Source organism: Bos grunniens, chromosome 2, assembly GCF_055505025.1.
Source record: "Bos grunniens cultivar Pamir isolate PY7600 chromosome 2, Bosgru_T2T1.0, whole genome shotgun sequence".
Classification (NCBI taxonomy): domain Eukaryota; kingdom Metazoa; phylum Chordata; class Mammalia; order Artiodactyla; family Bovidae; genus Bos; species Bos grunniens.
The window spans coordinates 127,314,611-127,339,618 of record NC_141166.1 but is presented as its reverse complement, the minus strand read 5'-3'; the positions used below and the strand labels follow the sequence as shown (position 1 = coordinate 127,339,618).

General features: G+C 37.4%; 1 protein-coding gene across 1 annotated transcript in view; it reads right to left on the bottom strand.

The window, feature by feature from the left end:
- Nucleotides 1-3,746: 3,746 nt before the first annotated feature.
- The window catches only part of FAM171B (family with sequence similarity 171 member B), a 76,110-nt gene continuing 54,848 nt past the window's right edge, over nucleotides 3,747-25,008 (bottom strand). Inside the window, exons 3-8 of the mRNA XM_086371356.1 lie at nucleotides 23,814-23,906; nucleotides 20,359-20,517; nucleotides 17,474-17,644; nucleotides 13,326-13,442; nucleotides 8,569-8,692; nucleotides 3,747-8,327 (exon numbers count right to left, since the gene is read on the bottom strand). Coding sequence (XP_086227482.1) covers nucleotides 6,980-8,327; nucleotides 8,569-8,692; nucleotides 13,326-13,442; nucleotides 17,474-17,644; nucleotides 20,359-20,517; nucleotides 23,814-23,906 — 2,012 coding nt within the window. The 3' untranslated portion in view covers nucleotides 3,747-6,979. The remainder of the gene's footprint in view (nucleotides 8,328-8,568; nucleotides 8,693-13,325; nucleotides 13,443-17,473; nucleotides 17,645-20,358; nucleotides 20,518-23,813; nucleotides 23,907-25,008) is intronic.

Genomic DNA, 25,008 nt, shown 5'->3' with positions numbered 1-25,008 from the left:
CTCTTGAGAGTCCCTTGAACTGCAAGGAAATCCAACCAGTCCATCCTAAAGGTGATTGGTCCTGGGTGTTCATTGGAAGGACTGATGCTGAAGGTGAAACTCTAATACTTTGGCCACCTGATGTGAAGGGCTGTTTCATTGGAAAAGAACCTGATATTTGGAAAGATTGAGGGCAGGAGAAGGGGACGACAGAAAATGAGATGACCAGATGGCATCACGGACTCAATGGACATGAGTTTGAGTAAAGTCCGGGAGTTGGTGATGGACAGGGAGGCCTTGTGTGCTGCAATCCATGGGGTCGCAAAGAGTCAGACACAACTGAGCAACTGACTGACTGAAGTTAGAAATCAGGATTTCAAGGTAGTATTTATTTCAAAATGATGGATATTAGAGATAAATTTAAACTGAATAAATTCACTTTAAAATATTTTCTACATAAAACATATCTTTATTTTCCAGACTGAAATATGGGGATATATAAAAATTATTTTGATATGTAATGCACATTGTTTAATAGTTACAATCCTACCTTTCATTATTTAGGAAATGTTCTTAACTAAGATGTTCAAGTATAATAAGCCCAGAGACTCCTGGGAATGTAATTATCTGGTTTGTTTTGAATCAGACTGTCTGGAGTTAGTCTAGTGTTTTAATAAGGTCCACAGGGATTAGAACTAGTAAATATATGAATTATGAAACTTCTAGTCAACCAGAAGAACATAAGAAGGAAAAATAGAAGACTAAATCATGTGGGAAATTTGAATATCCCTAAAGGACTGTAGAATATTTACAACCATAGCAAATGTAGGTTTGAAAAACAGGAAATATAGGGTACAATCAAGACAGATTTTTGCCACCAAAGGTTTAAAAAATACCATTTACTTCTCAACATGTAAACTTTCCCAATGGAAATAGACAGATAGTCATCTACTATAGCAATGTGGAGAAAAATTGTATTGTAATGTTTTGATAAACACCACAGATAATTTTAAAATGTGATCTTTAAGCTTAGCTTAGAAAGAAAATAGTTACTTTTCCCCTAAGTAACTTTCCATATGTATCTAATGATAATGTTTCTCCATCATTTATAATTGGTTTTATTAATTTTTGGTACTTAACATTATAAATTGTGATTGTCTAGAAATCAGTTTTTCTCTAGTCAAACTGAAAATGCTTTTATCAAAAAAAGTAAACTCACTGGACAGAGTCCAATTCCAGGTCCTCCACAGTTCCACATTAAACAGAGGCTCAAAATAAAGGGAAAAAGAAAACAAGTCAAAGGAAAAATATTTATTTTGATAGAGAAAACATATCAAAACCAAAGACAAAAGAAATTAACCCCACAATTGGTTGAGAGAGCTTACTGTTGAAATTAAGCTGTCTCACTGCATATTAGGATAAAGAAATCCATCTATAAAAAGAAAGCTAAAAGGTGATTTTATGAAGTGTAGATAAAGCAGCACTGCCATATAGTTTAACATTTTTCCAGCATGTAGTTGAAGGATCCCTGATGAGCTGTTAAATACCTCCTAACGCCACCCCTTTCCTTTCCTATAGTTCCTACACGTTAATTTCCCTTGAGAATGTGAACTTCAATCTCTTTGGCAGCTAAATTTCTCATTATGATTTATGAAATCTTATTTTCTATTACAACCAATTCCATGTGAGTTTGAGTCTTGCATGACTCCTCCAGGGGCTGCATCATTTCTGTTAAGACTCCATACTCTCCTAGATGGAGACCAGGCCCTGACAAAGGTAGCTATGGCCTGGCTTGCCCTTGGGAGGGATCCAAACTGAAGTGTCTATTTCAACTCCAGTGTTGAGGGTTATAATCTCCATTGTATTTGTGAGTGGATTCAGACTACAATTCCCATTAGAATTGACCAAAGTTATTTCTGGTACCATATTTATTTATATAAGTTGTACAAAATGCCTAAAAACATGGAAGTCAGGTTTTGTTGTTATTCGGTCGCTCAGTCGTGTCCAACTTTTTGCAACCCCATGGACTGCAGCACACCAGGTTTCCCTGTCCTTCACCATCTCCCGGAGTTTGCTCAGACTCATTGAGTCAGTGATGCCATCCAGCCATCTCATCCTCTGTCGTCCCCTTCTCCTCCTGCCCTCAATCTTTCCCAGCATCAGGGTCTCTTCTAATGAGTCAGCCCTTCACATTGGGTGGCCAATGTATTGAAGCATCAGTCCTTCCAATGAATATTCAGCATTGATTTCCTTTAGGATTGACTCCTTAACTGACTTCCTTTAGGATTGATCTCTTTGCTGTCCAAGGGACTCTCAAGAGTCTTCTCCAACACCACAACTCAAAAGTGTCAATTCTTCAGCACTCAGCCTTCTTATGGTCCAACTCTCACATCCATACATGACTATTGGAAAAACCATGGCTTTGACTAGAGGGACTTTTTTGACAAAGTAATGTCTCTGCTTTTTAATATGCTGTCTAGGTTAGTCATAGCTTTTCTTCCAAGGTGCAAGTGTCTTTTAATTTCATGGCTGCAGTCACCATCTGCAGTGATTTTGGAGCCCAAGGAAACAAAATCTGTGACTGTTTCCACTTTTCTCCCCATCTATTTGCCACGAAGTGATGGAACTGGATGCCATGATTTTAGTTTTTTGAATGTTGAGTTTTAAGCCAGATTTTTCACTCTCTTTCACCCTCACCAAGAGGCTCTTTAGTTCCTCTTTACTTTCCGCCACGTGTAAGGTTGTTGATTTTTCTCCTCGTAATCTTGATTCCAGCTTGAGCTTCATCCGGCCCAGCATTTCACATGATGTACTCCACATTTAAGTTAAATAAGAGGGTGACAATATATAGCCTTGATGTACACTTTCCCCAGTGCTGAACCAGTCCATTGTTCCATGTCCGGTTCTAACTGGTGCTTTTTGACCTGCATATAGATTTCTCAGGAGGCAGGTAAGGTGGCCTGATACTCCCATCTCTTTAAGAATTTTCTGTAGTTTGTTGTGATCCACACAAAGGTTTTAGCCTAGTCAGTGAAGCTGAAGTAGATGTTTGTCTGGAATTCTCTTGTTTTTCTCTATGATCTGGAAAAACCCAAATGAACTTTCTGGCCAACCCAATACATGAACATAAGCACTGTTCAATTAACTGAGCAAACAGCCTTAGTGTTATCATTAGTCTTAGGTTTAAAGCTAAAAGAATTTTTTCTTTTTTTTTTTACAGGGGATATGGGAGGGTGTACTCTATTGGTTTTACTTAGAATATAAAAACTACAACTCCGAAAATAGCTGTCATATTTTCTGGACTTCCCTGGAGGCTCAAATGGTAAAGAATCTGCCTGCAGTACAGGAGACTGGGGTTCAATCTGTGGGTCAGGAAGATCCCCTGGAGAAAGGAATGGCTACCCACTCCGGTATTCTTGCCTGGAGAATCCCATGGAAAGAGGAGTCTGGCAGGCTGCAGTTCATGGGATTACAGAGTCGGACATGACTGAGAGACTAACACTTTCATTTTCATTATCTTGTAAAGTCTTCTCATTGAATGGGAAAATGATTTGTCTATATTCAGCTTTAATAGTCAAAATGTGAACTTTGGAGAACATGAAATACAAAGAGAAATCAAGTTCATTATATAAACATAGGGTATTCAAATATTTATTTTACTATAGGGAGTGTAATCAAGAAAATAATTGAATATTCATCTACCAGATTAAATAACAATTTAGGAAGGAATGTTTCATAGTTTACCCAAAATAAAACAGTGCATCAGATACATTTTTAGATTTTATTATCTTTAATGAACCATTTAACATTTTTACAAATCATCAGATTTTTAACAATTTCCAGCAGTAAATATAGTAGTGATGGCATAAATACACTGAAATGTGAGATTCCTCTGAGGAGAGAATACAAAAGATAGAAACACCTGGAAACGGAGGGCAAAATGTCAATTCTAGTTCTGAGACGGAAATTAACATAGTTAAATTCTTTACAACTCTAGTACACGGAGAAATGAGTAACTCATTCCCTATAAATGAATACGTAACTTTGAGCTTCACCTTCCTGGAAGTTTTGAGGGACATCATTTGACCCAAAGATCCCCAAAACTTTATACTATGTATTGATACCAGAGGATTCAAACATACAGAAAGTGATCTGAAAATGATTGCCAAAGTAAAGAAGTGCTTTTATTCCTCAATATTTGTGACCTTCGTGGTATACTGTGTATTATAAAAGGGCGTAATCCCTATACAATTGCATAAATGTCATACAAATGGATTTTACAAATTCAATATCATATGTATTCAAAAATACATACAGCTGTGCTTTAGTAAATGAATCCATCAGTTCCTTGAGGGATAATTTTGCTTTTAAGTTATATCCAAAGTATATACAAAGGATCCACAAATGTTAACAATTTGTGACTAAAATTCTCAAGGTTTTCATTTGCAAAAAACTGTGGTGGTTTTCAATTTAAAAATTTTAAGAAAGTTGTGAATATTGCCGCTTTATTATCACTTGGGTTAAGAAAAAGTAGATGGCTTCAGCTCTTTAACAGGAAATTTGTGAACTACTCACAAATGAGAAGTTACACATTTTGGATCATTAGAAAAAGATGAATTACCTATACTTCCCAATTGAGAACAGAATGTGCAGTGTATAAAAAAATAAGATTTTATTCTGAAACCAACAAAAGTATTTCTAGAAAAGCCCTTGGGGATACATCTTCTCATTTCCTTTACACAAGAATGAGTAAGTGGCATACCTTAATGGCATATGCTTATATCAAAGTGTGTATTCCATTACCAAGATGAGAGATTGAACATTTTTTAAGGGTGGGAAAAATATACACTTAAAATGTCAAAGTCAGTACATTACTATATAGTTTCTAACTTCATTCCAACATAATGTTATCAATATAAACTAGACTGAAAAAAGAATTAAATACACAAAGAGATGTTACTGGCATGCAAAATTCATTGTTCCAACGTGAAACACTAGGTCTATATTTATAATAAAAACTGCACATCTGTTTAATTTGGCTAACAGGAAGAAAATGCACATTTAAGAAAGATGTTATCATATCCTTCTAATAAAGCAAGTCTATATCAAAGGCACTTCAGCAGAGCACTAACTCCTTTACCTTTTCCAAATCATTTTCATTTATGTCACCTTAAATACATCTTTCTGTGTAAAACCAGTAAGAAACTGCCTCTAATTTTGGACCTTATCACCCCCTCCCTCAAAAAAGTAAATGTAGTAAATTAACCAAAACATTTCTCTCTTCTATGGATTGGGGTAGAATATAGCAAACTTTTACCTAGATCTTTAAATTCTTTGGGTTAATACAGAAAGGAATGTTATCTGACAGGTTCTATGCTTCAGAAATGGTTACAGGGAAAACCTGGCTGAAGTCTACTGCCTTGGGGGAAAAGCTGTTGTCTTTTGTTGTCTATCTATCTACAGTTTGACTGAAGCTAATGTGGTTAATTTTAGTTCTTACAACTTGTTTATGTGCCTTGGGTCTCTATGTTGCTCCCATCTTAATTAGTAGTGCATGAGAAATAAAGCAATTTAGTTTCATTCCCCGCCCCCGCCCCACCCCAAGGAAAAGGGTAAGCTGCTTCAGACATTTGCCTTTATGGAAATTTTAAGAAAAATGAGATGAGTTGATTTTAATTAACAAAATTTCATTTTTAGGACATGAATGATAATTCAGAGTTGAAAGCACTTAAAATTTAAAAACAGTTCTTGAATGTGTTCACACTAATTCTCTGCTATGATGGAAAGAATATATTACTTCCAAATCTGGAAAAAAAATGTTATATAACTTAAAAGCATTTACGTGATTTAATAAAAATCTTTTACTTTTCCTGTGAAATTGAAACTGTTGTTCCCAAACATTTTTAGAATGTCAGCAACAAAAAAATCTGGATGTATACCTGGGATCCTGAAGGTATTCTTGAATCTCAAGAGAAATGGCACGTTTTTTCTGCTTGACATTTCAGAAAAAAACTGAAATGTTTATTTCCTTTAGCTCCACATATTTTAAGTTTGGATGTTTATAAGAAACTTTCAATTCATTGATTTTTAAAAATCAAGTTTAATAGTTTAAGTGACTTTTTTTGAATAGAAGAAATATCTGAAAACTAATTTCAGTCTATATGTATCAGTGAGCCTTAAAGATTGGGGAGTGGGAGGAATGACTTATTTTTTTAAAGACTGGTAAAAAATTTTCTTGACAGCTAAGCTCACTTCCCCTTTTGGTAATGGGGAAGGGGGCAAGAAATTTTTAAGTAAAAATTCAGTATCAGAACATTCATTTCTCAGATTTCTAGATAAACTAACATCTTTTTATTCTGTGAAGTTTTATCCAAAAACAACCAAAGAGCTGGCATTTCCCTCTCTAACAACCAAGTAGCTTCTTGCCCATCTTAGGTGAGTATGGAATTTACTTTTGGGTTGATACAATATACATGCTGTTTAAAATGAAAGAAAATGTGGTTTGGCCTTTGAACTCTAGAATAACATCAATCCAGAACATTTATCCAGTTATTTTCAAGTATATGCAGTGGAGAATATAATAGTAACATTTCACAAGAGTAATACAGTTTCATTTCTAAATGTTTCACAGGGGTAGTTAAAGCAAAAGCAGTATTTTTGAACTTTAGCAACTTTAGAAGTACACTTTTCACTGTTATTCTTCAGAGTCAGGGCTCAACTTGATGACTGAGCAACAATTTCAGGTACTATTTTACATTTTGAACCCTCAGATACTTCAAATTCATCACCCAAAAATAAATAAAAAGCATAGGCCAGAAAAAAGCATTTCTTGGTAGCCTTCTCACTACTGAATTACCAGTTTACTATTTACTCTGCTTGAGACATGTCCAGGGACCATGAGATTGCTCAGTCTCAGCTTCTTCAGAAGTTCACACAGCAATTTACAATAAAAAGCAAGAATAAACAGCACGAGACAACAGAGACACAACCACTCTTGGTGTTAATTTATGGGAATCAGTGGGCGTTCCTCTCGCTTCTTCCAGATGTTAGTTTTGCTATCTCTCTTGGCTAGTGGTGGTGGTCTGCCCCTTTTTTTAGTGGGGGATATATTGGCTTCAAAATCTTCAGTGGTGCTTTTTCTTCCTGGGGACTCTTCCCCAGGGTGCTCCATGATGGCTCCACTCCCTCCATCTAGGATGTGCCTTAAAGCTGGGTCCTCTGGAGAGCAGACAGTGGTTCCACTCTCACTACTGCTCAGGTCTAAGTCTTCTAAGTAAAGGATCTTAGGCTGATGCATGCTTTTGATGAACGTTTTCTCCCTCTCCAGTTTTCTACTGGAGTGGTGCTCATTCATGTCTACCCCAGAGTCCAGACTCGTGTCATTGCTCTGGGCTCTCTTGCCCTTTTTCAGGTCTATGAAGGAGTGCCTCACCTGTGCGACCGGCTTTCCATCAAGAGACACAAACCAGGCTCTGGGGTGGGGGGAGGGCTTTCCTTTGGACAGTTCTAGGAGGGTCTGTTCTGAAATTCCTTGAAGCTCTGATGAAAAGGGAGTCATTACAACAGCTTCATTTAGTGTTCCAGGAACAGAAACAGATTCCAGGAGGCTGTTTGAATACCGACTCCAATCTGAAGTTTGGGATGGCAAACTCTGTTGACCTTCCAGTGGGAAGTTCTCTTCCCTGGCATCTGGGGGCTGGGCATGAGAATGCATTGGCATTTTTGGTAATGTCTGTGTAAAGTTCTCTCTATTTACTGGTTCCATCAGTTGGCCATAGACTAACTGTCCCTTTCTTGGCAGAGTAGCCGACTTAGCAGGATGCAACTGCTCTGGAGTGGGGAAGAGGTCAGCTGTCTGAAGGATGGCTATGGGCTGGCTGTAGATGTGCATGATCTGCTCTGGAACGTGGGAATGCCCGTATGCCTCTTCATTACCTGTGAGATACCTCTTTTCCTCTTGCGTATCACCTAGAGACGAAGACATATTGTTGTTAACATGTTTAAGTTGTTTGGACCCCACATTGGGCTCCAAAGACTGTGCTGGGTTTCTGGAGTAATTATTTTGATTGACTGACAGAAACGAAACATCTTCATTGTAGATTTTTAAATTGTCCCGAGTTTTCACCATGGAAACTCTTTCTTCTGATTCCACCTTGGATGATTCCTTTTTCTGAGGGCTGTACGAGGAGCTTTTGGCATTGAATAACTGTGATTTGTCCTCGGTTTTTAATGCAACTTTGACTGAACTGATGTGATTTATGTGAGTTGTTGAAGTTGTCTGGTCTCTCTTGAGGACCTCAAGTTTAGTGGTATTTCTTTCTCTTTTCTGTGGAGTACCACACTTATCCCTAGAGTAGAAGAGAAGGAAAAAAAAAAAAAATTTTTTTTCAAACTTATCTAGAAGGTTTCATTAAAAAAAAAAATCTCATGTTTATTTTATATATATAATGCTACTGTTAGAATATATCTTTTTTTATTTTAATCTATATTTTAAATATCAAACCACTGCTTTCTACAAACTTTGTAACACACAGAATTTACATGACACTAATATCAGTTTGTGTTCACACACATTACTATTGTTCTTACCTGCAATAACAAAGAAGTACAGCAAAAAATCCAATGACAATGACTATTGTTCCTCCTAATATGGCTGTAAGAAATACTGTGTGGTAGGCAGTTATGTCCTTTGAATCTCCATTCATACCTGACCCTAAATAGTTCAAAATAACAAAGAGAAAATATATTACTTTAGGTCAGACTTTCAACTGTGTCCTATCCTGGGTGAGGCAGATTAAAGATGTGTACACAGGTCTATTAATTTGTCCCCCTCCCATGGCAGGCTTCTCTGTGGATGGAAAATATTTTCCCTACCCCCATTAGACTTAATCAGTTGACTTGCTGTGCCCAGTGAGATATGAGCACCTTAAATGAGACTGTATAAACTGCCTGTCCTCTGCTAAGGTCTTCTACTAAGTGAAAAGTATATCCTGAAGTTTTGTTATTCTTTTAACCTAGGTTCTGGAATGAGAAAAAATCTTAAAACTGAACCAAGTCAAGCCCAACAGTCACAAAATGAAAGCAACAAATAGAGAGCAGGCTTATTTGTTACTGATGCTGAATGTTATAGAAAATGATACCAAGATGCTAAAGTCCTGCTGTTACAGAACTTAAAATATGTGACACTGGCTTCCAAGTCAAGCAGTAAGGAAACTGTTGCAGGAGGTAGTAAAAATAGTGACCGAAATTATGTGGTAGCAAAATGTGTGCTGGAACAAAAATATTTCTAAAGAGAGCTTTGTGCAAAGAGGTTTTGAGATAGAATATAGTGAGCGTTGATATTAGCTGTATTCAATTGAAAAAGAAAATTTAAAGATAAAAAGAATCCTTTAAAATTCTTTAAAAAGAATTTGCTAAAGTAAACAGGGATGAAAAGACCAATGAGAATGCAAAAATTAGGGGGCCTGAAGAATCAAGTTGTAACTCCTTGACAGGACCCTAGAATAACATGGCGCCATGATCCCCATAAGCTAAGCCCAGCAGAAGACGCTGACCCATTATTCTTCTTTATGAGAACACATATACACAATGTTGTGGTAATTACTTTGTTGTGTTTGTACAGTTGCTAAGTCATGTCTGACTCTTTTGCAACCCCATGGACTGTAGCCCACCAGGCTCCTCTGTCCATGGGATATTCCAGGCAAGAATACTTGAGCGAGTTGCCATTTCCTTCTCCAGAGGATCTTCCTAACCCCGGGATCAAACCTGCATCTCCTCCATTGCCAGGCAGATTGTTTGCCATGGAGCCACCAAGGAAGCCCCTGGAATTAGCTTAACTGCAGTAAAAGCAGACTAAGCATGGGGATGATCAGTGGAGGTTCTGAATATCCTGCATGAAAGTAGATGTAACTTACCTTGAGGTAATGTTTCAACATCACTAGGACTTAATTTTGCTCAGAAATGTATACAAGTCTACTGATTAGTATCAACTGGATTCTAATGTGTATTGGGGGTGATGAGACACCTGATTTTCCACTCATCTCAACCATAAGAAAAAGTCCAGCATGAGGCTTTCAAGTTCACCAAGGACACTGGAAAGACTAAGGACACATAAAGACTTAGATCCTTTAACTTTTACATCATCTAAGTTGACCAAAGTGTAGTGACATTAAAGGATTTGGAGAAGCAGTGTTTTGTTTATGCATTCAGACTTCGAAGCCAGAGTGCCTGAACTGGAATCCTGGCTTCACCCTTTCTGTGTGGTGTTGGGCAAGCTTCATTCACTTATGTCTCAGTGCACAGCTGTCATACCTGTTACAATGATTAAATAAAATATTGAGAACAGTGTTTAGCACATGATAAGCACTCAGCAAGTGTTGGCTATATTATACCACTGTTGTTAAATGAAATGTCAAGGTTATAGAAGAACGGGCACTCTAGTACTGAATACTCTTTTAACTGGTAACTGAAAATAAAATGTTTATCATATTGAGTAGGTAAGCAAGCACAGCATCGCACAATATGAAATTTCTTCAAAGAAAAAAGATAAAAGTAACAACTCTATCTGTAGATTACTATTTACCATCCGGAGCTGCAACAGAGTAAATAGTTAGACTATAACTGGGTGAAATTCAAGTTCTTCTCCAAAGAATATCTGAATATACGTTTTCACAATTGAGTAATGTAAGCAATTTTCACTCCACAGAATTCCAACAGAACTCACCTTTGGAATTAAGAGGCTGACATTGTTACATCTGTCCCAGATCTTACGTGTATGACAACAGCAGAAAAGCATACAACTGCATGTGTGTGTGTTAGTGTGTATGCACGTGCCCAAGAGAGGTCAGAAAGTTAGAAAATTACATAAATTTTCATTCTGATATTTGAAAATTAATGGTACTTGTTTAATTCTATACTCAGCTACCTACTTACCTATAATAATGTGAAAAACTAATTGATTTTAATTTTTTGCACTTAATATTTTTTCTAGAAATTGGTTTAAGATTTATTTTAAAAACATATTTAGTAATATTATTAACCAAATTATAGCTTCAGCACACCAGACACTAACTAGCCCATCACAAAACCAGTTTGATTTTACAGTAATATTTGCATCCTAAACTGTTTAGGGACATGAGTGATCCTCATATCCAACTCCTGCAATTTAGAAAAAGGAAAACTAATACTCAGATGGGTAAGTACCTATTTCAAGTTCACTCTGTTAATTACTGTCAGAGCCAGAACTACAATCAAATTAATGTTACCCATATTTTTCATATGGACCTTTCAAAAGCATAACTAGAAATTATCTTAATAATCCTACATTTCTGTTAGTACTCCGATTCACACAAAATTGTTCCCAACATAAAAGCCAAAATAAAACTTCTATTTTAGAAAATTACTTCAGCTCTTATAATTCAGTCATCTTGCATAAATGGTATATTTTTAGTGGAAACCACATTTCTCTGTAAAACTCAAGTGCTCCTGTGGTTATTTTTATCAGAAATGCAATAACTTGGATTTAGTTGAGTTGAAGTGTTAAATATTAATTGTTCTTTTTCATCAATATTTTATAGTTGCAAATTTAGAATACAATAAGATCAGACAGCTGGCAAGACTGCATGATATTTTGCACCATAAACAACAAAAGCAATCACCCTCTGTTTTCTGGATAAATATAAACTCATAAGCACTACATTGAAATAAAAACAGAACATTCCTCATGATTATAATGGTTAATAGCTCATATTTCTTCTACTCAAATACTCTATTTTAGCTTCATTTTTGAAATAAAGTCTTGTTACCTTGCATGGTTTAAAAATGGAAGGTTGTCAAATGTAAAATAAAAATAAACTACATAAAAAGTTTCAAAAAACTCAAAGCTTTCAAATAGGCAGCCATAACAAAGTTAGCTGATACACTGCTACTGAGAAATGGATGTAAAATGTTATCCGTAACCTGGATCAGGGCATGTACAAGGACTATTCCTGAACAGCATGAAATAGCCAGGTTGCAGCTGCCTTTCAGCTGGAAGCCAAGACACTAGCTAAACCAAAAGAATTACTTCTGACCCAATTAAAGATGAAGGAGGGACATATGCATTCAGCTTTTACACTTTCCCTAAACTTTACAAAAAGGACACTGAAAGTTTTGCTCTGTCTTGTTTTTATAAATATACATGTCCACAGGTTAAAGGAGAATGAGATCAAAGACAGGAGCAACAAGATGCTGACAGCTGGAGGGTTGACTTAGCAGAGTGTGCAGCAGGGAAAACCAAGAAGCAACTCAACTCATACCAGTGAACACCCAGGAGACCTAATGAGTGGTTGCCGGCCCACGGTGCAGCCAGGCTACATGACAGCTGGTTAGAGTATTTCTTTTTTTAAGATGACTTAATGGATGAGATATGCAATGTTTGAGAATTTTGAGACTTTTACACAACTCAAGATGTAGGCTTTCTAAGTACAAAGTATATACATAGACTGATACCATGTTAATTTGATACCAGTTAAATCCAGGAAAAATGAAACACTTATTTCTCCTAGAATATGAATAAGACCATTCCTAGCACACAGCTCTTGGTTTTTGCCCACCTTCTGTTCACATGTCAGGCCAATCTTCATTTGGGCCATCACCTGTCTTATCCTATGAACACTGGGGACACTATTATTCAACAGTCCCTCGTCCCCACCACACCCCCACCAAGGAAAATGCTCATGATCTAAGTCTGCAAATTCTTCATCCCTAGAAAGATCAGGAACAGTGTGAGGAAAAGACTGCAAAGGGTTAGGTTCCGCTATCTTGAAGCAGCAATCTTCCAAAGACAGTGGAGCAGGTCTGCTAACTGGGTCCTCTAGGATTCCTGCCTTTTACAGTCTGCTTTTTCAGCCTTCCCTAGGATCCTGCAAACTCCTGATATCCTACTACATATTTCTAATTATCCAAACTCTGCTCCTGTTGTTTGCAATCAAAAGCTCTCAACTAATCTGGGTAGAATTCATTCATAAAAAGCAAACTAAGAAAATTCTTCATTTGAATAAACTTTGTACTTCAGATTCATCAGGTATTATAGCTGTAAAGGACCCTAGAGTTCATGGAACTTAATCTTTCCCTATATATCTGGAAAATATAGATATATTCTATATTTTACTATAGTAAATATAGTAAAATATAGATATTTTCTAATTTTACTATAGTAAAATAAAGCTGAGATCAAGAGACTAGAAGCTTTTTCCAGTGTAATACAGTAAGTAGCAATGCTTACAATAAAATGGGAAACTAATATCAGTTTCAGCATGACTATTTGGATTTTTTTAAGTTTATATTTTGTTTCATTTTTACCATACCTGTAGTTCGTGGAAGTGGAGCTGCTATCCAGTAGCCCAAATGTGGTGCATCATATGTCCAAATTAAATGACTGTTATATTCCTTGACCATTCCCTGGCCATGATTTACCCATGCACCTAAAAAGGAAGGCAAAAAAAAGTACTAATCAGTTACCTTATATATCTTGAATGCTAATAGGAGTTTGCTGATAGTCATGTACAGAATACTTTGTAGGATATTTTCAAAGATGAAAACTGTGACAATATATTTTCATGGGATAATATATATCATAATATATTATATTAAATAGAATAATTTATGACCAAAGAATATACAATCAATATAAATAAACTTTATATCATATATAAAATCAATATAAATTTTATATAAATATAAAAAGGGTATCTACTTAAGAGTTGGAGAAGGCAATGGCACCCCACTCCAGTACTTTTGCCTGGAAAATCCCATGGGCAGAGGAGCCTGGTGGGCTGCAGTCCATGGGGTCGCTAAGAGTCGGGCACGACTGAGCGACTTCACTTTCACATTTCACTTTCATGCATTGGAGAAGGAAATGGCAACCCACTCCAGTGTTCTTGCCTGGAGAATCCCAGGGACAGAGGAGCCTGGTGGGCTGCCGTCTGTGGGGTTGCACAGAGTCGAACACGACTGAAGTGACTTAGCAGCAACTTAGGGAAATCATACTCTCCAAATAATGTCTAAATTGTGTATATTGAGATATGTCTTAGTAAGAATGTAATTAAATCCAAATTTATCAACAGATGGTTGTTACCTGCTCTGGGGTTCTCATTAAATGCTTATAGTATGTGTTTTATGACCTTATTAATATTTTTATTAAATGGTGTTTTGTTCTAGTACTGCTGGCATGGTTCTTTTAGAACTAAATGTCTTTTAAAAAGTGCTATTCTGATTCATTTAAATATCAACCACAGAAAAAAGAATTCAGTAAAACCAGTATCTTTTATGAAGTCCAGCATTACAAAGCTTGTTTATAAGTTTGGTCTATGTATTTGGTTTACTGATTCATTGTAATGATGTATATAGATGAAATTATGGGAGTGAGTCAACCTGCTTTTTGAATAGTCACGTTAAACTTAAGCAGTACATGTGATGAATCAATTCAAAAATTCTGCCACTGGAAGGTACATGAGAAACACAGGCTTTTTTCAGGAGAAACAATCAGAAAGCAGAACTCAAAGCAGATATTCTTCTTTAAAGTGCCTTGAAACAATTCTCTCATTCAACAAGTCAGGGGATTGAGGCCAGAATAAGTCAAGTGACTTGTTCAACATCATGTTGCTGGTAAATGGACAGAATCCAGGTCTTACAGCTTTTAATCCAGTGTTTTACAGTACTATACCACTGTGACACTGAGACTTATAATAGGAAATTTATATATACGGTCTTGAATCCCCAGTCCTGGCACAGAGCGCCTAAAACTTTGTAATTCCCTATGTGATAAGATCCATAAAGGTGGAAACAGTGTCTTTTCTTGTTGACAACAAGCTAATTTCAACCATGTCTGAGTTTATGTTAATGAGGTGAATTTTGGAAAGTCCCAGTGGATGGGGGCTGGTTGCCAGGGGAACCAACTGCATGTACCTTTCATCCCCACCCCCACACAACCCTCTAGAGAAGGGAGAGGGGCTGGACCTTGAATTCAATTGTCAGTGTTCAAAGATTTAATCAAGCATGCCTACATACGGTGGCCTCCACAAAAGCCCCTGAACTGCAGGGTTCAGAGAGCAGAGCTGGTGAACACGTGGAGGCGCTAGGAAGGTGATGCGCCCAGAGGAGAGAGCACTGCGGCTCCAAACCCCTTGCCCTGTGCATCTCTTTCATCTTGCTATTACCAAACTGTATCCTTCTACAGAAGACCGATGACCTAGTTAGTAACCTGTCTTCCTGTGAGCTATTCTAGCAAGTTACCAAACTTGAGGAGAGGGTCACAGAAGCCTCCAACTTATAGCCAATCGTGGCAGGAGCATGGCTGATAAGCTGGACTTGCAGTTGGCCTCTTGATTTGCAGGTTGTGAGCTTGCCTTTAACCTGCGGGATCTGACACTAACTCCAGGTAGATAGGATCTCAGTCAGTTCACTTCAGTCGCTCAGCTGTGTCCAACTCTTTGCAACCCCATGGACTGCAGCACGCCAGGCCTCCCTGTCCATCACCAACTCCCGGAGTTTACTCAAACTCATGTCCATTGAGTTGGTTATGCCATCCAACCATCTCATCCTCTGTCGTCCCCTTCTCTTCCCACCTTCAATCTTGCCCAGCATCAGGGTCTTTTCAAATGAGTCAGTTCTTCACATCAGGTGGCCAAAGTACTGGAGTTTCAGCTTCAGCATCAGTCCTTCCAATGAATATTCAGGACTGATTTCCTTTAGGATGGACTGGTTGGATCTCCTTGCAGTTCAAGAGACTTCTTCAACACCACAGTTCAAAAGCATCAATTCTTTGGCACTCAGCTTTCTTTACATCCATACATGACTACTGGAAAAACCATAGCTTTGACTAGACGGACCACTGAAGGAAATTTTAGGACACTTAGCTCATGTTGGAGGGTACAAGAAAAATACCCTCACATTTGGTGACCAGAAGTGAAACTTCTGAGTGCAGAATAGAGTTGAAAGAAGAGTTTGTCGCTTACAACTACCTTTGTTACTTACATAATTTCCAGTCTTTTAAAAATAACATATCTGTTTTTATCTTCTGTAGTGAACATGTTTGTGCCTCACTACCTACCTTTTCAGTTACAATGAAACCTCAATTCCAAATCTCTTTGAGAATACACTGCTCCCTCTTCTTAGTCCACATGATTAGTTTAGGGCTCCAATCCCAGCTCCAACACATGACTTAAGCCTAAATAAATCTATGAAATCTATTTGCAGGCCACAGACATTTTTTCTGAGAATAGGCATGCAAACCTCCTTCTAGAAATGCACGGACTCCAAGGGCTTGTGTACTAGCTATAGGAAAAGAATTTCTCTACCTTCTGGACTTTAACCTGGGTAGTATAAAGTGAGAGCGCCTACGGCCTTCCTGCTACTCCAAAGGAAAATCCTATTTCAGAAAGGTTATTAACAGAGGAAACAGATGAGAGAGAAATCAAGTCCTACAAATCAGTCTAGTCTGTGCATCGTGACTTAATCCAACACAGCTCTACCCCGGGGCTTTTCAGTTGTGGGGGATTGATCATCTTTTTTTGTTTTTTGATAAGGACTCCACTTTATTTACATGGAAAAACAAAACCAAGAGAAGCAGAAGAGAAAAATGCATCCAGTTGCTATTTAGGAGGCTAATCTCAGGAAACAAAATTGGTACCAAAGTGTTTTTTTGGAAAATAATCATTCTTTCTACCTTTATACACACACACACACACACACAGAGAGAATACAATGTTATTTATTTTCATGAAATTTGCATACATTTATTAATTGCTTTAGCCAAGCTTTTAGATATAAGTTTATACTGCCTATGAATCCACCTGCAATGCAGGAGACCCCAGTTTGCTTCATGGGTCGGGAAGATACCCTGGAGAATCTTGGGCTTCGCTGGTGGCTCAGATGGTTAAAAATCCACCTGCAATAAGGGAGACCTGGGTATGATCCCTGGTGTGGGGACCATCCCCTGGTGGAGGGCATGGAAACCCACTCCAATATTCTTGCCAGGAGAATCCCCATGGACAGAGGAGCCTGGCATGTTACAGAACGTGGGGTCACAAAGAAGTGGACACAACTGAGCAACTAAGCATTAGCACTATCATAGCAAAAACCCATAAGAACCTCAAAATATAAAACATGGGAATGTGAGTAAATAATGCTATTTTAAAATAATAGTGATATCATTTTCCCTACAATTTTATTATACTAATCAAAGTGGGGCCACTTTTGGTCACTGATAAAGTGCTTAAAATTATAATATTACTGATTTAGTGCTCTACTAAAGATAAAACATTCATATATAAATATTAATGTTTAAATAATAAGGAATATTAAAATTTAATATTCTATGTAAAATAGAAATTTGTCAATTGTACCTTAATAAAGTTGAAAATTTTTAATAACAATAGAAACCTATTTTTAAGGTAAACATGCAAATATTCAAAAAATTCCAAATATTCAGAACTTTTTCCCATAGTTCACATACCTGTGTTCATATCAAATGTCCAGGCAGGTACGTGATCGCCTGCACTTACATCATTTGTATGTAGAAGAGGAAGAGAAATTTGAATAGAGCCATCCACCTTTAATTCTTTTCCTCCAGAATATATTTTCACACATATTGCAGCAAGAGGAGTTAATTCAATGCTTTCAAAACCTAAAAACAGAAGACAGTTCATTAAAATATGTAAAGCACAAACTGTTAACAACAAATATTAACAACAAACTAATATTGGCCTAAAATATCTAGTTCCTCTATTTCAACCAGAGCTATCCAGTGTAATACCAAATAGATACTAGATTCTATTCGAAGATTTTTAAACTATAAAATATATTGTAAGTAAATGCTATACTTATGTAACACTGAGACATCATGTTACGAGCCTAATCTAATTCTCTCAGACTCCTCTGATTTAATGTCACTGGAATCTAAAAGTCAATATTTTTTTGTTTTTAACTTTTATTTTACATTGGAGTATAGTTGGTTAAAAATGCTGTGAGAGTTTCAGGTGTAGAGCAAAGTGATTCAGTTATACATATACATGTATCTATTCATTTTCTAATTCTTTTCCCATTAGGTTGTTATCTAATACTGAGCAGGGATCCCTGTGCTATCCAGTAGGGCCTTTGTTGGTTATCTATTTCAATAATTTGATGTTTTTAAAAACCTACAAAACCATCAGGAAGGCTGCCTCTCTGAGAAGGAGACATTTGAGCAGTGGCCAAATGACAGGTGCCATCCATGCAGAGACCTCAGAGAAGAGCCTTCCAGGCAGAAGAAACCAGGGCAAATCCCCCAAATCAGAAGTGATCTTGGCATGTGTAAGAAGGCAGATGAGAGCGCAGAGGGAGATGGAACCAGCATGAGGCCACGGAAAGGAATTCTAATTATCGCTGCCACCGAACCTATGAATGTATCTCCAGTTATCAGACAGGGCAACCACTGGCTTATTGGAGATTTTCTGTTAAATGTAACAGATTTAACCTTTGTAAACATCCTAAAATTCTATCCATAAGATAAGCAAAATAGTGCCATACATATTCTGTAGACTAGTTGCACTGGTAAGTAATGTACTATAAAAAGTACTATGTGAGTAATTATAATATCTCATATCAAACTGTAAAACCAGCTGGCTTTCTTAACTCCACCCCTCGGGTCTGTGAAGTCAGTGGCTTCACATACTGAATGCGTCTGAAACTGATGAGGTCAACACCCTATCATTTGGGATAAGGCCAACTAAAAGAAAAGGAAAAAAGAGTCTGAAAGACAATGAGGAGACTTTAAAAAAGCATCTTCATATTCACAGAACTCTAGAACTGTGCAATCAGTATATTAGCCATGAGCAACATATGGCAATTTCAATTTAAATGAAATTATCAATTTAGTTCCTCAGTGCACTGGTTATATTTCAAGAGCTCAACTGCCACCTGTGGCTAACTGCTACCATATTGGGCAGGACAGAACATTTTCATTTGACACCATGGCTCTAGGACTTTTCAAATGTTAGCAGCTTCAGGACCATTGAAACGTCTAATGAACAATCTCAAAAGCAGGTGGTAGAGAAATGATGAAGAGCAGAACATATTATAACTTCCTCCCACTGAATCTAATGAGTCTTGTTCATAAAAACCCTCCAGGGCAACATGAGCTTCATTTGTGATAGTGTATATTGGCTACCATGCTTGCAATGCTTTTATTTGGAGCATCCTATAACTTATACCTGGAAAACTTTGGCAGGTGTCTTAGATTGGCTTCCTCAAGAAGCAGACCCTGAAATAACACTTTGGAAGGAAGGAAGCACCCACCACTGAGGGAATGGAGGAGTAATACAGAAGAAGGAAGGAAGCCAACACACGATGTGTTAATGAAGAGGTGTGTACACTTTACGTACTCTTTTCTGTCACTGCTTGAGAGCCTGCCTCTTGTGAGGGCTCAGTCTACTTCCTGGGCCAGGGAATGCCCTTATGCAGAGTCACAGATACATGCAGTAGGAAATATTTAGGCTTGTAACAGAAGAGAGGGTCATCTGCCTGGGGTATCAATAACATCAGCTACAGCAGGTAGAAAAAATGCCTATCTAACCATAACACGTATTTGCTTATTACTCTAATTTCTGACTAGCTCCCAAATGATATGGACCAAAAATTTGACTCACGTGAAACCATAAAAATTACAGATTGTCTGAGGTGATTTTTAAAACTGTGGAGTTTCTTACTGGCAACAAGTGGCAGAAATGGTGGAACAAGTATGGATTTACAAAGGAAAGATACAGCTTTTACAGGGGTCATTCATAAGTAAATTGTTAAATAAAATGTAAAATCCCATCACCTCCTTAACTTAGGTCATGACAGCCTTACATATTACTACTGTTGAAACTGAAAAATATACTTTTTCAATATTTACCCTTTTACTCGAAGTATTTCAAATATTTCAAAATTTCCAATTGCTCACTCCAATCTACAAACTTTTTTGTTTCCAACAATTATTGACACTTCTGATCAATTTGAGAATGACTGGTCAAATCATATGTCTAAACTTCTTAGTCAAATTTCCACTTTTAAATGCATTTTTTAATTTGCAAAATTTTACAGTAAACATTACTATTTTCTATAGTTTGTTTACCTACTTTGAATAAAAATACCCTGTAAATTAAATTCCCCATTAACTTGTAATTTATGCATAAGGTTCTGATGTAATCTCTTTCATAATGTACTAGAATAAAAGGACTGCCTATAAACACTTTAATAACTGTGTTTATGTTTCAAAACTGATGTCTCCTCCAAAGTGTAAATTAATATCAAACATCTAAATAAATAGAATTTGAATATGTACTATTTTTATAAAGAGATTATATAAAAATTAGGAAATACCTGACTTATTGAGAGTAATGCCAGTTGTATACAGAAAATTATCCACCTTCAAAAACTGTTGTAGAACTGTAAGGTAGCCTGTAACATTGCTAATATGATGGTTGTTGGGTAGTTTAATTAAGGCTTTTGAAAACTGAACACTTGGTTGAGATTTGGCATCTGGAAAAAGAAAACCTCATTAGCCAATAAACAAAACAAATGCACAGAAAGCACAGCACTACTGGTCAGGACATGTTACTCTAAGTGAACCAGTTATTTCTAAAACATTACTAACATCTTATTATAATGATTATTTTATATTCAGATCTGAATAAACAAGAAATGCCCCTTTCTTTAACTCAAAGTCCTGCACTCAACATGCCAGCAAATTTGGAAATCTCAGCAGTGGCCACAGGACTGAAAAAGGTCAGCTTTCATTCCAATCCCAAAGAAAGGCAATGCCAAAGAATGTTCAAACTACCACACAATTGCTTTCCTCTCACACGATAGCAAAGTAATGCCCAAAATTCTCCAGGCCAGGTTTCAACAGTACATGAACCGTGAACTTCCAGATGTTCAAGCTGGGTTTAGAAAAGGCAAAGGAACCAGAGATTAAATTGCCAACATCCGCTGGATCATCAAAAAAGCAAGAGAGTTCCAGAAAAACATATACTTCTGCTTTACTGACTATGCCAAAGCCTTTGACTATGTGGATCACAAACTGTGGAAAATTCTTCAAGAGATGGGAATACCAGACCATCTGACCTGCCCCCTGAGAAATCTGTATGCAGGTCAGGAAGCAATAGTTAGAACTGGACATGGAACAATGTCCAGTTGCAAATCGGGAAAGGAGAACATCAAGGCTGTATATTGTCATCCTGTTTATTTAACTTACATACAGAGTACATCATGAAAAACACTGGGCTGGATGAAGCACAAGCTGGAATGAAGATTGCTGGGAGATATATCAATAACTTCAGATATGCAGATGACATCACCCTTATGGCAGAAAATGAAGAAGAACTAAAGAGCCTCTTGATGAAAGTGAAAGAGGAGAGTGAAAAAGTTTGTTTAACACTCAACATTCAGAAAACTAAGATCACGGCATCTGGTCCCATCACTTCATGATAAATAGATGGGGAAACAGTGGAAACAGTGGGAGACTATTTTTTGGGGCTTCAAAATCACTGCAGATGGTTACTGAAGCCATGAAATTAAGACACTTGCTCCTTGAAAGAAAAGTTATGACCAACCTAGACTGCATATTAAAAAGCAGAGACATAACCGTGCCAACAAACGTCCTTCTAGTCAAAGCTATGGTTTTTCCAGTGGTCATGTATGGATGTCAGAGTCGGACTGTAAAGAAAGCTGAGTGCCGAAGAATTGATGCTTTGAAACTGTGTTGTTGGAGAAGACTCTTGAGAGTCCCTTTGGCTGCAAGGAGATCAAACCAGTCAATCCTAAAGGAAATCAGTCCTGAATATTCATTGGAAGGACTGATGCTGAAGCTGAAACTCCAATACTTTGGCCACCTGATGTGAAGAACTGACTCTGAAAAGACCCTGATGTTGGGAAAGATTGAAGATGGGAGGAGAAGGGGACGACAAAGGATGAGATGGTTGGATGGCATCACCGACTTGATAGACATGAGTTTAAGTAAGCTCCGGGAGTTGGTGATGGACAGGGAAGCCTGGCGTGCTGCAGTCCATGAGCAAAGAGTTGGACACGACTGAGCGACTGAACTGAACTTAGATCACACAAGGCACATTTAGGCTAGAGCCTGCTTGAGCTTGATTCATCTGCCCAGAATTTCTTCACCTTTGAGTTTCACTCTGGGGAACCACACGTTGACCCATGTGGCACATCTGGGGTTTCATTTCTGCAACAAGAGTAGAGGCACTGGAGCATGCTAGAATGGGCTGAAAGCAATCAACAGCATCTCATTGTCCTCTTGACCACAGTGACTTGCTGAGTGATGGAACCTGTGCCAACCACAGTTAATGAGACCCAACGTGGATTTTGGGCTTCTCAGGCAGCAGACAGTATAAAGAATCCACCTGCCAATGCAGAAGATGCAAGAGAATGGGTTCGATCCTTGGGTTGGGAAGATCCCCTGGAATAGGAAATGGCAACCCACTCCAGTATTCTTGCCAGGAGATTCCCATGAACAGAGGAGCCTGGTGGGCTACAGTCTATGGGATCACAAAGAGTAGGACACACTAAGCATCTGAGCACAGACAATGTGAATTTTGCTTGGACTTCTAGGGGCAAAGACATGCTATTGCCTACACTAGATTTAATGTGAGCAGGTATGTCCAGGAGTCACAAAAGCCATTTTGTGACCAGAAATGAGAACTCATTTGAAAATAGACAATAAGGGGCGGAAAGTTGAAAAATGGAAAGAGTTTGAAGAGGCCAGTAAGGAGTGGGACTATGTCAAGATAATGGCCTTTCTCTGCACACATGCAGGTCCTATTTACTTTTTACCCTTCACACACAGCTCTACATCCATCCTGCTGTGCACCAGCAAAATCAGTGCAAGAGTGAGAGATTCTACTACCTCGCTCAGTAAATGACTCCAAGATTAATCAAGCCCCAGTTTTTCCCAAATGATAGTATTAGGTTTTCTTTAATACATTAGGACTAAATAAGATAGCTTCTAAAAATGAAGAATTTCAAAAACTGTTTCTTTACCATGACTCTTGTCTCGGACTCTAAGATTTTCTACTTTTACCAGTCATTCCTAATATGCTTTGGTTCTAAACATTGATTTCCCAAAAGAAATAAGTGAATTATTGTCATTTACAGACGTTTTACATAATATGCAGTAAGAGTTACAAAATGCTGGGATGTTCCCTAAGGACTAGTTAAGGGAGGGGAGGAGGTAGGTGAGGATGAAAGCTAGCATCTTCGAGGTTGCTAAGCAGAGTTGGAAAACACAGTTTGAATCACAGCCCAAATCAGGCTTCTTGTATTCCTGCCCTCGGGACATGTGAGTGGGGCAAATCATGTCTGCTCAGTAGATACTGAATTCCCCAGCCTCAGATCTTTCCCTCGCAGGCAGCAAGATTAATGTCAGAAGCAGGAATGAAGGTGACCTGCCAACGAGAATGCCCCAAAGGTCTGAGTCCTTTTCCCAATTTCACCAACCACCAAAGCCCAGAAAGAGCTGTGATTTGGGAAGAAGTTCAGAGACTCTTTCCAGTATTTCTGAAAGTCAAATGTTCTATTGAGGGTGGCTAAAATGATAAAAGAGAATGAGTCCCACTACACACAAAAAAAATATGTATGCTATAGCTTGATAGTGAAATAAGAATCGGTTCAGGCCAACTTATAGTCAATACCAGTCATCCCAGTTCAATTTAAATTTTTCCCACCTTATAATCAACATTGATCCATTGGTGAAGTAGTACAGTTATACAATACAGTCACTTTCAAGTGTTTACTTACTAGTTAAGAAGAAGTAGAGTACTTACCAGCTAATTTTCCAGTAATTAAAATAGTGTCTTCAAATAGCCATATATTTGCTTGGTTTTGTGGGAACAATGAAAGTGTAACTGATGAATATACTGTGAAATATAGCACAATTAGAATATTTTATTAGACATGGAGGTAAAACTGGGACAAATACAGTTCTGCTCCAGCAGGCCCTAAAAATGTAGGAAAAGCAAACTGTGTGATGGGAAAAGCAATTCAAAACAAGGAAGAATGAATGTAAAATATAGAGGGGAAAAAAGAAACATAATAAAGTGAGAAGATTGGGCATGACTACTAATGTTTTAAAAATTTCATACAATACTTTGTACCAAGATGACTAATGATGTTCTCTAACCCTATATATATGTATATGTGTGTATGGTCAAGCTAAATGCTTAAACAACCCTCTGCTCTTTTCTCTATACAATCATTACTTATTTCCTTCTTATAATTCTTAAAACCTTTTTTCCTGCCTCCATGATTTTAGGTTCTTTAAGGGGAGTACATCCATTCTGTTTTAACTTCCCACACAAAGGTTCAATGCTTTTCTTCACAGCGTGGTTCACCAAACAGACTGAGTTGGCAAAGGATAAAACAGTTTAACATACACATGATCCATAGGCAACCTTTAGTAGTAGGCAGGATGAGGCTGAACCTGTCTACAAGAGTAGGCATCTGAAATGACTGGTGAGATGAGTAAGTGCAAATCCCTGAAAGATAACAATTCTTTCCAGATGAGGAGCAAGAGGCAGGGATAAAAGACCATCATTTTATAAGCAAGAACAAGTCGGATAAGCTTACCAATCCTGCAAAAGAAAAATGTTTTGAGGCATTACCTAAAGTACAAGTTCTCATTGATCTCCTCCATGCAATGTATTTAAATATCAACAGAAACTATATAGTACCCCTAAATCACGTAAAAGATAAAATACACTTGCCTGGGAATACTTTTAATTAGAGCTTACTGTTAAAGGAAATATGAAAAAGAAGATAAAATATAAAACTATACAAAAATTATGGGTGGATGTAAAACAATTTTTTTTATTAAATAGAAAAGGAAGACTATCAATGAAAGTAATTTTAATTCAGAAATTATTAATATTTAGACAGATTGCTGGAGTTCCAAGATTGGAGAGGAGGTGGTGGGATAATAGCTTGGACCTTGAGATGACTGGATCCCACACTGTGGAAAGG